At 39.0% G+C, this 14,626-nt stretch overlaps 1 protein-coding gene across 18 annotated transcripts in view; it reads left to right on the top strand.

Annotated features, from left to right (window-relative positions):
- ppip5k2 (diphosphoinositol pentakisphosphate kinase 2) overlaps window positions 1-14,626 on the top strand; it is a 151,975-nt gene that overhangs the window by 84,136 nt on the left and 53,213 nt on the right. For all 18 annotated transcript variants that reach the window (XM_087998756.1, XM_043710134.2, XM_043710153.2 and 15 more), the window contains 3 exons: window positions 4,663-4,777; window positions 7,686-7,793; window positions 13,013-13,129. In XM_087998756.1, the coding sequence (XP_087854882.1) occupies window positions 4,663-4,777; window positions 7,686-7,793; window positions 13,013-13,129 (340 nt within the window). The remainder of the gene's footprint in view (window positions 1-4,662; window positions 4,778-7,685; window positions 7,794-13,012; window positions 13,130-14,626) is intronic.

Raw genomic sequence — 14,626 nt, 5'->3', positions numbered from 1 at the left:
GAAGTATTTACTTGTGTTGGGGGCTAACTATTAACAATTTATATTAATAAATTAGATTATGAAATAAGAAGAAAAGTATCTTGAGTTTGCTGACAAAACAAGGGATGGTAGCAATCAAGTTGTGAGGAAGGTACAAGGAGATTGCGAAATGACAGGCTCACATTTTCTGAGGAGTAGCAGTCTGTGCAGATTGCCTTTGTCTCCTGTTCAATGCAACAAAAGAGTTCCATATTTATGGCAAGGGAATCTGAGCAGGACTCCTTCAAAAATGTGAAGCCATATTTCCATACTTATTGGCCCTTCCTAGAGCAGGACAGTTGGGGGGAGGTTAGGCAAACTACACCCCCCTTTTGCAGGTGAGTCGTTGTCATATTCTAAAATGTAAATGGGGGTAGTGGGTTTGGTGGGGGAGGGGTGATGGGGGAATATGTTGACAAGGCAGGGTTTTTTGGGTTTGGAGCAACGAGATCAGGTGTGACAGCGGACATTGGGTCAGGAGTTGATTGGATCCAATGGTGGGGTATCAAGGATCGGGTGTCAGATTTGGCATTGGAAGAGGAGAGTTCAGGAGCCGGGGCTGTCTCTGGTGTCGGAGGGTTTCAGGTCCCAGGAGTATGGGGGTGGGGGTTTGATGTTAAGCGTATTGTCAAGTGCCAAAGAGTTGTTAGGTCAGTGGCTGGGTCATTTTGCAGTCTGGGGGAGATGTAGTTGAGGGTGTGTGAAGTAAGTTGGGATCCTTTTAAGAGTTACTTAAGAATTAGACTACATACTCACTAGTCTCCCTTTTCCTGGCGAAGTATTTACCGAACTTCAGATCCCTTGAATTCTCTGATTTAAATGGATACTTTTGAAGAGTTCCAAGCACAGGGGAATTGTCAAGCAGAATCTTTACTTTACAATTTAATTCCTTCAGAGTCTGCTACAAGGGGATGAGATACAGAATGCTGTGCAATTTTGGTCTTTTTTTGTTTATTATTCACTTATGAGATGTCAGCATCCCTAGCAGGGTCAGCATTTACTGCCCATCCCTAGTTGCCCTTTCAACGGTTGTGGTGAGCTACTGCAGTCCACTTGCCATAGCAGATCCACAACGCCATTGGGAGGAAGTTCCAGGATTTCAACCCAGTGACACTGATAAAACAGTAATATATTTGCAAGTCAGGATAGTGAGTGATTTAGAGGAGAACTTGCAGGTAGTTGTATTCTCATTTATCTGCAGTTCTGTCTTTCTAGATGGAAATGGCCTCATCAAAGCTGTAAGTAATTGCAGCAGGACTTCTTTATTCCTCTCATTAAAACCTGCTTGCAATAAAGGCCAATGTACCATTTGCCTTCTGTCTTTAAGGAAGGACATATTTGCATTGGAGATAGTGCAATGAATGTTCATTCAACTAGTCTCTACAATGAGACATTTGTACTGTGGTGATTGGCTAAGAAACTTGGATCTGTTTGCTTTGGTGTTTAGTAGAAGAGATAATTTTGTTGAAACCTTGAAGATTATGAAGAAGCGACACTGAGACATTGCTTCTCCTGGCTTAGGAATTTAGAACAAGGAGCACAGACTCAAGTTAAAGAGCTGATAATTTAGGGTTGTTGTGAAAAAAAGTTCCTTCACTCAAAGGGGTATAAACGTTTTTAAATTCTCTACCTCAGGGTTGTGGATATGCTATTATTATAAAAGTAAAGGTAAGATAAATAGATGATTAGTGTCTCAAGTCAGTCAAGGACGAGAGGAAGATAGTATTGAGTATTAGTTGGAGATCCAAATACACTATCTTCTGATTTTCCCATTTATCCACCTTATTACATTTTTTGACAAAGAGCCAGTTAATAAACTTTTCGAATGCCATTGTCAACACATTTAATTATGCAAATCATGCCCATAAATTTATACCTTAGGATTTATGGAAAGATAGCCTGCATCTATAAAGAGAAAAGAGAAATGGACAATTTGCATTGAAACAAGATTAAGTCAGCAGATCAGTTAACTCCCATGTCTGACATTGTACATGAAGCAGTATAACATCTGTATGTTAAACTGCTTGTCTGGAAAGGACATGAAAATGCAAATATCCTTTTGGGACACTGCAGTGAAAAAAACATAAAATTGAAAAACTTCTTATGAATTTGAATGATTGCTATTGTCCACACATCTGCAGAAATTAAGTCCCAACGATTCTTTAAATGCCTTAGGTCCAGAATGGAATTTCAAATAGTGATATTGAAATATGCAGATTCAGCAAACAAGTAGGAAGGTAAACAATATATTTGCCTTTATTGCAAGAGGGTGTTAAGTACTGAAGTAAAGAAGCCTTGCAGTCAATGCATAGAGCCTTCGTGAGACCATGCCTGGACTATTGTGTACAGTCTTTTTTGATCTCTACAGACAAGAAAGCATGTCCTTGCTTTAGAGGGAGTGCAGCCAAGGTTTGTCAGACTTGGAATGATGGATTGTCAAATTGGAGAGATGTTGCATACTAGGCCTGTATTCTCTAATGTTTAGGTGTATGAGGAGTGATCTTGTTGAAATGTCCTAGTTTGACTGGATAGATGCAAGAATGTGTTTTCCTAGTTGGTTAGAAGGGTGTCAGGATCAGGGAATATAGTCTTAGAATAAGAAGTTGGTCATTTAAGACTGATGAAGAATTCTGTACCCCAGAAGGCATTCAATTAGCCTGGATATTCAAGGCAGAAAGCATTAGATTCCTGGATATTAAAGGTATCAAGGGATATGGGGCAATGCACAGAAAATGACTGACAGAGAATAACCATGATCAAGTTGAATATTGGAACAGGCTTGAAGGGCCAAATTGTCTACTCCTATGTTTGATATTTAGTGACTGTTATTGTCCAAATGACAAAAAAAAAGGCATGTTCCAGCCAAGGAATCTGCAGGACCAATATCTGAGGATTGAATGGAATTGGCTAGAAGAGTATAAAGTTTGTGTTAAAGGTTGTTTTCAGGTACATGACCGGTTTCTGATGCCTCAAAGGAGTCATGATGTGGAAGTGATGTTCGACTGGGGTGGACAAGATCAGAAGTCACACGACACCAGGTTATGGTCCAACAGCTTTATTTGAAATTACAAGCTTTCACTGCTAAGTGAAGAGAACCTTATGCTGTCTGACGCTTTTGATCACCTTCAGAGACTTGTTATTCAGCCCGTCGACACTCCACTCACACGCCTTGTATGATCTTTGCCTATAAATTCTGTGCCTGTGTGCTTCTCTTCACTTCAGCTGACAAAGGAGCAGTACTCCAAAAGCTTGTGATTTCAAATAAACCTGTTGGACTATAACCTGGTGTCATGTGATATCTGATCTCAAAGGGCCAACTTGAAAAGCACAATGTGCTTTGATTGCTTATCTTTCACTAACCCGAATCGTTGAGATTGGCCAAGGATGGGGTTTACCTTTACCTTCTATCATTCAGCAAATGATGGAAGACGAAGGAAAATTATTAAACTATTGCTTATTTTCACGCATATATAAGGAGAGCTAGTTTTATCACTGTGAAGTTTAAAATCATCGCTGCTGTTTGTCGATGCCTTCCAATTTTAAATAAAACATGACAGTATTGTGTATTATAATTTCCACATCTCTATTTTCTCACATTTTACTCAGACATTGTCTGTGTTTCACTCGAGGCCAGCACTATATTGCTGATAATATGCCTCCTGCCTCGATCTGTTGGACAATGAATGCTGATCCTGTTGTAATATATAATATCATAAAGGGATTTGTACAATGGTTACTGAAAGAACACTTTCCCTTATAATGGAGACCAGAGGGTACGACTTAAAATAGGGGTCTCCCATCAAAGATGGAGATGAGAGAATTTGGCTTTCTGAAAGTCAGGGAGCCTTTGGAACTCTCTCCAATGTTCTCTGGGAAATGTCATTAAATATCTTTTGAGACAAGTAGATAAAGTTTTGACTAGCAGAGGAGTCGCTGATTATTAGGGTTAGGCACAAATATGGAGACAAGACCACAATTTGATCATGTGGAGGTGCCAGTGTTTGACTGGGGTGGACAAGGTCAAAAGTCAGACAACACCAGATTATAGTCCAAAAGGTTTATTTGAAACCACAAGCTTTCAGAGCTTTGCCCCTTTATCAGGTGAAGTCCACCTCACCTGACAAAGGGGCAACACTCTGAAAGCTTGTGATTTCAAATAAACTTGTTGCTTGTTGCATTATAAACTGCCGTCGCCTGATATCTGGCAATTTGATTAGCCATAATCTTATTGAATGGCACGGCAATCGTGAAGAACTGAATGGTTTCTTCGTGCTTCTCATTCATATTTTGTAGGTACAACTGTAAAAAAAAAAAGAAAGCCAGAGATTCTTTTTGTTTTTTACATAATTCTAGAATAACAAAACTGTTTTAGCAGAGGAGTGCACAGTCCAGCAGCATTTCACCTTCAACTCAATCTGATTGGTTAACGCAGTTGTGCACTAGGTACACCCACATCTTCTTCCTTTGGATTTGAGGAGACAAAGATGAGGGCAGAATCAATAAAATTATCAGGTTAGGAAATGATACTGGCAATAAATTCTGATCCAAGAATGTGCTTCTGATAAGTATAATCTAAAAGTAAAAGTAACTCTAACCTAAAGAGTATTGTGTAATTTTATTACTATTTTATATCTGGTTTTCCAGATACTCGAGAGGAGTCTTATCACCAGAGCGGCATGTCCGTACCAGGTTGTACTTTACAAGTGAGAGCCATGTACACTCTCTTCTCTCTATATTGCGCTATGGGGCCTTGTGCAACGTGAGTATTGGCAATGCTGGCATGTGACTACAGATTTGTATCTAATCATGTTAGATACTTCTACATTGATTAAGGAATGTAACAGCAGTTTGCATTTATATCAAGCTTTACATTCAGAATTAGTATTTACATCAGTAATTAGACAAATATTAGGTCCAAGCCAAGGAGAACAGATGACAACATGTTTGGTCAGAGCAGTGGTCTTTATGGAACTACTTCAGAAAGAATACTAAGAATTTGAAGGGGATTTCCAGAGTATAGCTTCCAGAAAGCTGAAGTGGGCAATGAGATGAATAAAACAATCCTGAGAGTGATTGCAGAAATCCTTTTTTATCTTTTCCGGTTGTGGCTGTCTTTTTTTGAATGTGTTAAATAGTTAAAATATTTAAATTTAATCCTGAAGTCTGGATTGATTTGTTTAACAGTGGCATAGCCTGCCTTGAGTTATTTTTGGCAATCAATCTGCTAAGCGTTTTTTTTTAAACAAGATATTTACGATAGGAATATTGATTGGAAAAATCACCAATTCTGAATTGCCTCTTAATCAATTCAGAGATGTATTTCACATCATCAGTTGTTAAGCATAAGCACTCAGTGTAGCAGATATTTTTATTCATATGTAAAACAGCCCCTTCAAGTGGTAATGAACAAACCTTATGATGCTTTTCAAAGTTAGGATTTTGTACATTTCATGGTGGCCTGTGGAACAGCAGGGCTAGAATATTGGCACAGTCTTCACAGTTCCCTGCATGTGGTGAGGGATGCTTTTCAGTCAGGCTGAGCCACCCATTTCTGTCACTGCCAGCATTTTATCCACGGTGTGGAAGAGAATATGGGAAGTGGGTCAAGAGGAAACATGCATGAAATGACTGCTTTAGACACTTGGTCATCAAAAGTACAACCAATGCCCCTCGACCTGACTCCTGACCCTGAACCTGGTTCAGTTCAGACTCCTCAGAAAAACATAAATTTGGTGTAGTCTAAAATTGAAAACTTAAAGCAGTTGACCAGTTTCTTATAAATCAATTTTTTCAAATCTCATGAAACTATTAATCATAGCCATTTCATCTTTCTTTATCCTGATAAAAGGTCAACACAACCTGAAAACTTTAACTTTGCTTTTCTGTGCAGATGTTGTGTGGCCTACTGAGTGCATCCCACATTTCCTGATTTTATTTATGATCCATTCTTTGCCCTCCAGCAATAAAGGAATTATTGAGGAAAGTAATGCAAACAGTAAATGGTGGTCTGTATTTATTGGGAGGGGGTTATTGCAGAAAACTCAAATATTGGTTTTTCTGACTGCCAAAGTTTTAACTCAGGGAATTTCATTTTGTTTTGCTTTCTCTCTCATTTCCTTGTCAAAAAATATCCAGCTGATTAACAGTCATGACTGCCTGTCAGATAGGAGAAATCACAGTACAATGCTACAGACAAGTAGCAGGTAATTTTAGTGGTATTGGTGAATGAAGCGTTGAAGTAAGTGACTTCACAAAGTTAATTTGTTTGACTTGCAGGAACTGCATCTCCTTCTGATGCTGTAAAGGCATGATGAATCCTAATGTTTTCACTTCCCTTTACCTTCTCGGTTTGCACAGACAGGGAAATCTGGCTGATATAAATTAATAATAATAATCAAGTTAAAATTGACACATGGATTCTCTTTAATAGGTTTCATTAAATAATTTTCCTTCTAAGAGCAGATTGATTATCTGCCCTAGGTTGAATTTGTTTTCATTTTTTAATTTGCCTTGTATCATCCTCAAACCCGTGTATTTTGAGCTCAGTATTGAGTTTTGAAGAATAATGTTTCAGCCTTTTCAATTTTCGCATCCATTTGTAAAGCAATGCAAAGGATCAACAGCAGTAACCTATGTTTGATTTTATTATTTCACACTAAGCTTGATCATTTGAAATCATTAAATATTTTGATATTTTTGCGCCACCTTCAACAAAAACATTCTTCAAAGTATACTACTTGCTACCCATCCTGGAACTTCAAGACCGATAGACCTCATGATATTTCTAGTTGGTATACCAAACCTATTATGTTTGCCCTTTCATTGATTTTAGCCGTCTTTGTTACTCGGACTAATTTTTTTTGCTAAATAATTTTATTTCCTCTCATTTTATTCTGATTCGTCAACAGAGGTAAGAGTAAACCACTGCATATTAATTAACTTTGTCTTTTTCTTTATCTGTTTTCTCAGGTGTTGTCAGTTTAATTATATGGGTCAGGAATGTGTCAGTGATTAACAACTTAGAAACAAATAATAGCACTTTCATTTACATTGTACTTCATTTCAGAATGCTTCCCACAATGGTTTTAAATACAGTTTGTCATGTGACAATTAAATGAGAGATTGTATTTCTTTTTGTTTTAATTTTCTTTTGTATATTGACTGTAAAGGTATCTACTTAGTGAGGATAACCCAGTGGATATTTACAGTTGAATGCAGATTAATTCTAGAGTTACGCCATAGCCTACGGCTACATTCTTCATTTTAAAAGGAAAGCTTCCCAAAGTGACAATTGTGCAGTAATACTGTGTTCCAAGTAACGCAGTTTATTAAACAACATCCCAGTCTCTATCTGACTGACTGACTGACTGTCTTTCCCATTTCTGCTGATCAATGGTGATGGGAGGCTACGTTTCTCTGAAAACCGTTGAGATATCATTGATCAGGCTTGAGAGAGCAGCGGATGCTGAGTAACTTCATTAATCTACAGCCCATATTATTTAGGATTATCATGTTGTAGAGTCACAGAATTGTGGTTCAAACATCCTGTTAAATGATACTTATTGTTTGCTGTACAAAAATTACGTTGTTGGAATGAACAAAATTGTAGAATCTCGTGAATATCTAAAATTGTTTTAAAAGTGATATGATTTTATACTACTTTGCAGGAAGTCAAAGATGAGCAGTGGAAAAGGGCAATGGGTTATCTGAACTATACCAGTGAGCTCAATTACATGACACAGATTGTTATCATGTTATATGAAGACCCAAATAAGGTATTACGCTTTGTTTCTCTTCTGCTTTATTACTTCCAGTGTTATGCCATATTACGTGCAAATAAATTTAGTTTCATTAACTTGGCTTTTGAGTTCAAATTTGAAATTAGGTAAGACTATTCTGGATACCTTCCAGTTGGTAGGAAGGAGGAGTATTGATTTTTTTTTAATTTTGCTGAAAAGAACCTTGAAGATCACAAAGAACTGTCAAGCTACCTTGTTACAAAGGTTTCTGACTCTGACAAGCAGGAGAGTAAAATTTGAGAGGTTCAGTGCAGTAATTATGAAACTCACAAGTACTTATGCACAAAGTTCTTACCTAACTAGTTTGATATTTAATGTGCCATTTAATCCCAGAGTTATTGTGTGGAGCCCCATATCAGGTGATGATTTAATTATTCAAAGTTTTATTTCTGGATAGCTCTGTATGCAGTCCTGCCACAACTAATTAAGAATGGCTGTGGACAACTAACAGGAGCTGAAGGCTCCCACGCATATCCCCATTCTCAACAATGAGGAATGTCAGTGCAAAATAATAGCCTGAAGAATTTGCGTCTACTTCAGCCAGAGGTGTGAAGTGTATGATCCATCTTGGCTATCTCATCAGATGCCCAGCATCACATTTGCCAGTCTTCAACCAGTTATGTCACACCCTGTGATATCAGGAAAAAGCTCTTACACTGGATCCTGCAAAAGCTATGGGTTCTGACAACATTCAGGCAACAATACCGAAGAATTGTGCACCAGAACCAGCCAATCTGTTCCAGTACAGCTACAACGCTGGTATCTATCCAACAATGTTGCAGAATTCCCAGTATATTATGTACATAAAAACAGAACAAATCCAATTCTACCAATTATTGATCCATCATCAGAGCAATAGAAAGAGTTGCCAACAATGCTATCAAGTAGCACTTGCAAATAAGTAACTTGCTCATTGGTGTCAGTTTTGGTTTAGCAAGGGCCACTCATCCACTGATCTCAATACAAACTTAGTTTAAACATGGACAAAGGAGTTGAACTCCAGGGATGAGGTGAGACTGATAGATCTTGACATCAAGATAGCCTTTGACTAAGTGCGGCATCAAGAAGATCTAGCAAAACTGAGTTAATGAGAATCAGGGAAAACTGTGTTGGTTGGAGTCACTCCTAGCTCCAGAAGAAGGAGCTTGTAGTTATTGATGGTCAATCATCTCTGGACTTCCTCAGAATAGTATCCTCGGCTTAAGCATTTCCTGCTTTGTTACTGGTCTTCCCTCCAACATAAGGCCAGAAGCAGGCTGTTCACGAATGAGTGCACAATATTTAGCATCATCTGGGACACTTCAGTTGGAAGCAGTCTGTGTGTATGTCAATCAAGATCTGGTTGATAACTGGAAAGTAATATTAAAACCACATAAGTGCCAGTGAATGGCCATCTCCCACAAGACAGAATGCGACCAGAGACTGAACTGGACTAGTTGTATAAGTACTAAAGGAACAGGTCTGAGGTTAGGAGTCCTGTAGCAAGTAACATATATCGTCCTCATTGCCTGTTCACTATTTCCAAGGCACAAGTCTGGAGTGAGATGGAATAATCTCTACATGCCTGATTGAAGGCAACTCCAACAAAACTCAAGCTTGACACCATCCAGGACAAAGCAGCCCACTTTATTGCACGCATCCAATATCTTCAACATTCACTCCATCACTACCAATGCACAGGGGCAGCAGTATGTCATTCGAAAGGCACTGTGGTAACTCACCAATGATGCTCGAAAAGCACTTTCCAAACCCAGATCTCTGCCACAAAGGCAACAGTTGTGTGGGCGCAACATCATCAGCCTTCCAATGGAGACACCATCCTGACTTGAGATTTGTGACGATGCTGTAAGAGTAGTACTATAAGGCTTTAAGAGGTGTATGTTATCCTTTTTATTTATGAACAGAAGTTGCAACAGAGTTACGTGCAGTCTCCTTCAAGCCAACAAAGTAAACAGCTTGTGAGGCCTTGGAAATTTATTTTCAAAAGTTAGAATAATAGAAGCAGCCTGAATGGGTGGGATCACGGTCCCACAAAACCAGGATTTTAGTTTTAGCTTTCAGTAACCATTGGGGTTGTGAAAGTTGCTACATCGCTCACTGTTTTTGTTACAGATAAAAGCTTGGGTTCTATTCCTACTGCTAGAATTGCATGCAAGACAAACTAGTTTAGTGAGTTTGCCTTTGGCAAGGGTGCTTATGGCATGTTAAGGAGTAGCATTTATTTTGTTAAGTATTTTTATAGTTACAGTTAAACTCCTTCTTTCCTGTACTTTTATTTTTTGTGTTTTAAATATAGTGTATAAATCGTGTTTTGCTTCAAGCCTGAGTTTGACAAACTGAATTACATCCAGACCGTTACACCTGGCATTTGTTTTTAGCCTGGACCCTAATTTCTTATTCTATCTCCTTTATATATAGAGAGTGTATTCAGTCTGGACTATATAAAAACAATCATATCACTCTTTCTTCACTCATGTTGATTCAGTCCTGAGGTTCCCATTCTAACAGCATTGTGGATGTCCCCATATCCCAAAGACTGCAGTGGTTCAAAAGGCAGTTCAACTTTTAATTGGGTTAATTGGGGATTGACAATAGCTGGCTGAGCCAGCAACACTTGTATTTTATGAACACATTTTTAAAAAATGCTTTACTTATTGATAACCTGCGGGAGATTCAACATTGAAACTGCAAATGATTGCCAGGAGAAGATGGTTAGATTCTTTCTTATTGGAGATGCTCATTCCCTGATACTTGTATACCATGAAAGTTAGTTATTACTTCATTCAAACCTGTGCATATGAACAGACTGCTTCGGTACTTGAGAGTGGCGAAGCACGGAACATTATGCAGTTGTTAGCAAACATCTCACCTCTGATATCAGATAGAAGGATGATCACTGCTAAAGCAGTCGAAGATGGTGGCGTCCACAATGCTACCTTAAGGAACTCATGCAGTAATGTTTCAGAGTTAAGGTGATTGACCTCCAACAATCACAACCGTCACCCTTATGTTACTTATGATTACAGTCCGTGGAGAGATCTCTTGATTCCCATTTCCTCCAGTTTTGCTAGGGCTCCTCGCTCTCTTTCTCAGTTAAATGCTGCCTTGCAGAATCCAAACTGAATATCATTGATCAGGTTATTGCCAAACAGTTGCCAATTGATAGCGCTGTCAACAACCTCTTCTGTCACCTGCTGAAAATTGAAAGTATGTTATTAGGATGGTAGACAAATGCGAAAGAAATTCAACAGGTCTGACTGCATCTGTAAAGAATAACAGAATTAACTTTTCAAGTCCAGAACTGACGGGTCATTGGACTAGAAATGTTAACTTTCTTTTCTGTACTGAAGCTGCCAGATGTGCTGAGTTTCTAAAGCACTTTCCATTTTTGTTTCAGATTTCCAGCATGTACAGTTCTTTGTTTTAGTTTAGTGGCCTTGTATTTGATTTGCTCTTTTTCAGCACAGGAGGCAATTTTTCACATTGCTGAGTAGACTATACCATTTCAGCTGTACTGTTTAAATTACACAAATTCTGATATACATTTGTAAGGTTGAGAGCTTGTCCCAATACAACAAGAGACAAACGATACTTGGTCGTAAGGTTTCTCCCACTATTGTGTTTGAGCAGTTCATTCATACAATTGCAAAAAGCTCACTGAATAACTGGTTTGTCTTCAATTAGATCTTTCCACCCTATTCTCAGATCCCAACTTCCTTTTAGAGAGGTATGGGCCGAATGCTACTAAATGGGACTAGATTAGGTTAGGATATCTGGTCGGCATAGAAGAGTTGGACCGAAGGGCCTGTTTCTGTGCTGTACATCTCTATGACTCCAATCTCACCTCTCAGTTAGATCTTTCATATGACTCTCTCTCATCGACAAGCTACTCTAAAAGTTAAGCAACTTAGCTTTTACACTGTGTCCCATGATCGCCTTTTGGTTATCTTCAGTACAGTTACTAGAATGTTGTTAGTGTCCCTACCCTTTGTAGTAGCCAATGCCTTCACAACCACGAATCAAATTTGCTATCAGGGAATTCAAGGGGAAGCCAAAATGGATCAGGCACTCTGTACCTAATGATGGATCATGGCATTGGGAAGGAAGGCAGTGTTTCTGCAAGCTTGTCCCTGCCCTTGCTTCTTAACACCAGTGCACCTCTCTGCAGAAGCTTCCTGCCCACAAACCTAATTTGCAACATATACCTGTGCCCAAGTGTCTTGCATCCAGGAATCCAGCAACGGTCCCTGGTGAAATATTTAGAACATTACTGACAGCGACCTCTACTCCCAACGTTGCTGTCAGCAACAGAAAGCCACTGGCTTCTGACTAGCTAGCAACTTGGATTTTCTATCTCGATGGTCCACAATCCCAGAGAAGGCCCAGCACTCTCGTCAGTTAAGTGCCTGACTTGCGTTGATTGGTGAAGGTAGACTTGAGGTCGACAGTACTGTGAGACAGCATGGAGACCTGTTTATGAACTTTATTTTATACCACCTCATACTCACATTCATTTTTAGGATAAAGCAATCTCACATGATCCTCTCTCCATTTGTTTTTGGGAAATCCGTTTCTGGTTCTACATTCCTGTCTATTGCAAGCAGACTTTTCCTAGTTATAATGCACATTGCTATCCATATAGCTCTGTGCGCAATAAGATTGGTCTTGTGAACCATCTTACAATTAGGGCCTGGGTCATTTGCTTACCTTGCAGGCTTGACACAGAAATAGAGTGCATCAAAACATTTTCTTAACTTTGTACAGTAATTGTATACATTTAATTAATAGCATTCCTTGCATGTGATAAGATAATTATGTAGTGGGGTACCCATTTGGACTTCAAATCTCAATTGAGTTTGCTTTGCTCCTTTTCATAATATGAAATTATTATTTTAAAAATGTCGAAGGGGTATTTAAAGGTACCATGCCATTTCTGCAACTTTGCTTTACGATGCTATTGATCAGAGGGCGATATAAACCATTGTTCCTCTGATAGTTTATTTACAGTGGTGTTAGTGAAGACCAATGAGAAGTTGCTCATTTGCCCACATGGCCAGAGTTGGTGTAATTTCATGGGATTGAGGAGACAAACAGAGGGAGGGTTCCCTCACTTACAAAATTATTTTAAAAATTAAGTATTTAACCTATTTTCTTCAGCATTCCAAATATTTATTTCTAAAAACCTTAATTTTCAGGATCCTTCTTCAGAGGAACGCTTTCATGTTGAATTACACTTCAGTCCTGGTGCTAAAGGATGTGAGGAAGATAAAAATCTTCCATCAGGTTTTGGATACAGACCAGCCTCTCGTGAGGTACTCATTTTTGAAGAGACTTCTATTGGTTTGTTTATATTTTGAGTGTTTTATTTTCTGAATGCAATGTAATAATTGTAGAGTTATTCATGTATTAGAATTATTATCAAATTGCTGCCTTGTACTTCATTGCCCAGCTCTTCCAATATGGGTCAGAATCCCTTCATACCTGATCAGATTTACATGATTTGTTTGGCCCTGATGTTTAATGGGGAATCCATCCCAACAAAAGTAGTATAGCAAACCAGTCGCTGCAGATGTCTTTTTTTTTTAACAGCAGTATCTGCTGTACTCAAGAAAGTAAAATGTTTAAGGACCCAAAATCACTTTGACTGCTACTGAGAGAAGGAAAGTATATAAGGTAAGTGGATAAAGGGGTAGCGTTTCTGGTGGGACATTGAGGGTGTGGGGAGGATGACTACCGTATGAGGTCATATAGATGGCAGTAAATTCTTGATGGGAATGTCGTTCAGGTGTGACCACCCAAATGTCTAAAGAGTGTATGCATCGATGAGAATAAGTGGAAATGAATTTTATAGTTACCAAGGACTTAGAGCAAGTTTCACTGTCCTAAAATTTCCCTTCCTGGCAAACTAAATAAGTTGGACCTCTTTGAAGTGTCTGACTCTAACTCTATTGTGGACGATTTCCTAAAAACCAGATAATTGCTTGTTAAAAGTTTAATCTTCTTGGGCTGGTACCATGTAGTCATTGCATTTGGACTTGAGGGGCATCTTTTGGGGTTCAACTAGTCTACCAATCCAAAGACTGAAAGATCTGATTTCATGTTTCTGACAAAATAATAATCAGGCTAGTTACACCAACATAAGGGAAAACAGTATGAGGCACTTTTAGTTTATTTGAAGAAAAGCGAATTCCAGCATTAGAGTATTTACTGAAAATTATCTTTGTAGCGAGCTTTGAGAAGGTTTGTAGGTCAGGTTGAGGTTTTGGATATAGGTTGGCGCACTGAGCTGGAAGGTTCACTTCCAGACATTTCATTACCTCACTCGGTAACATCTTCAGTGGGCCTCGTGCGAAGCAATGCTGAAAATTCCTGCTGTCTATTTATATGTTTGGGCTTCTTTGGGTTGGTGATGTTATTTCCTGTGGTGAAGTCTCTTCATGTTCCTTTTCTCAGGGGGTGGTAGATGGGGTCTAACTCGTTGATAGAGTTCTGGTTGGAATGCCATGCTTCTAGGAATTTTCGTGCATGTCTCTGTTTGGCTTGTCCTAGGATGGATGTGTTGTCCCAATCGACCCCTACTCCGACCCCTTGGCATCATAGTAGCCCACAATCCCACCAACACACTAAAACAGCAGCTAATCAACTTGAGAGACCCAATACAGACAATGAGCAAAACTAACGTCATTTACAAAATACTGTGCAAGGACTGTAGCAAACACTACAGCACGGTGGCTCAGTGGTTAGCTCTGCTGCCTCACCGCACCAGGGACCTGGGTTCGATTTCCGCCACGGACAACTGTCTGTGTGGG

The sequence above is a fragment of the Chiloscyllium plagiosum genome, unplaced genomic scaffold (genome assembly GCF_037043375.1).
Source record: "Chiloscyllium plagiosum isolate Xiang-an unplaced genomic scaffold, Cpla_swu_hap1 HiC_scaffold_2, whole genome shotgun sequence".
Taxonomy (NCBI): domain Eukaryota; kingdom Metazoa; phylum Chordata; class Chondrichthyes; order Orectolobiformes; family Hemiscylliidae; genus Chiloscyllium; species Chiloscyllium plagiosum.
The sequence above is the reverse complement of the archived record's forward strand: the minus strand, read 5'-3'. Positions and strand labels throughout refer to the sequence as shown.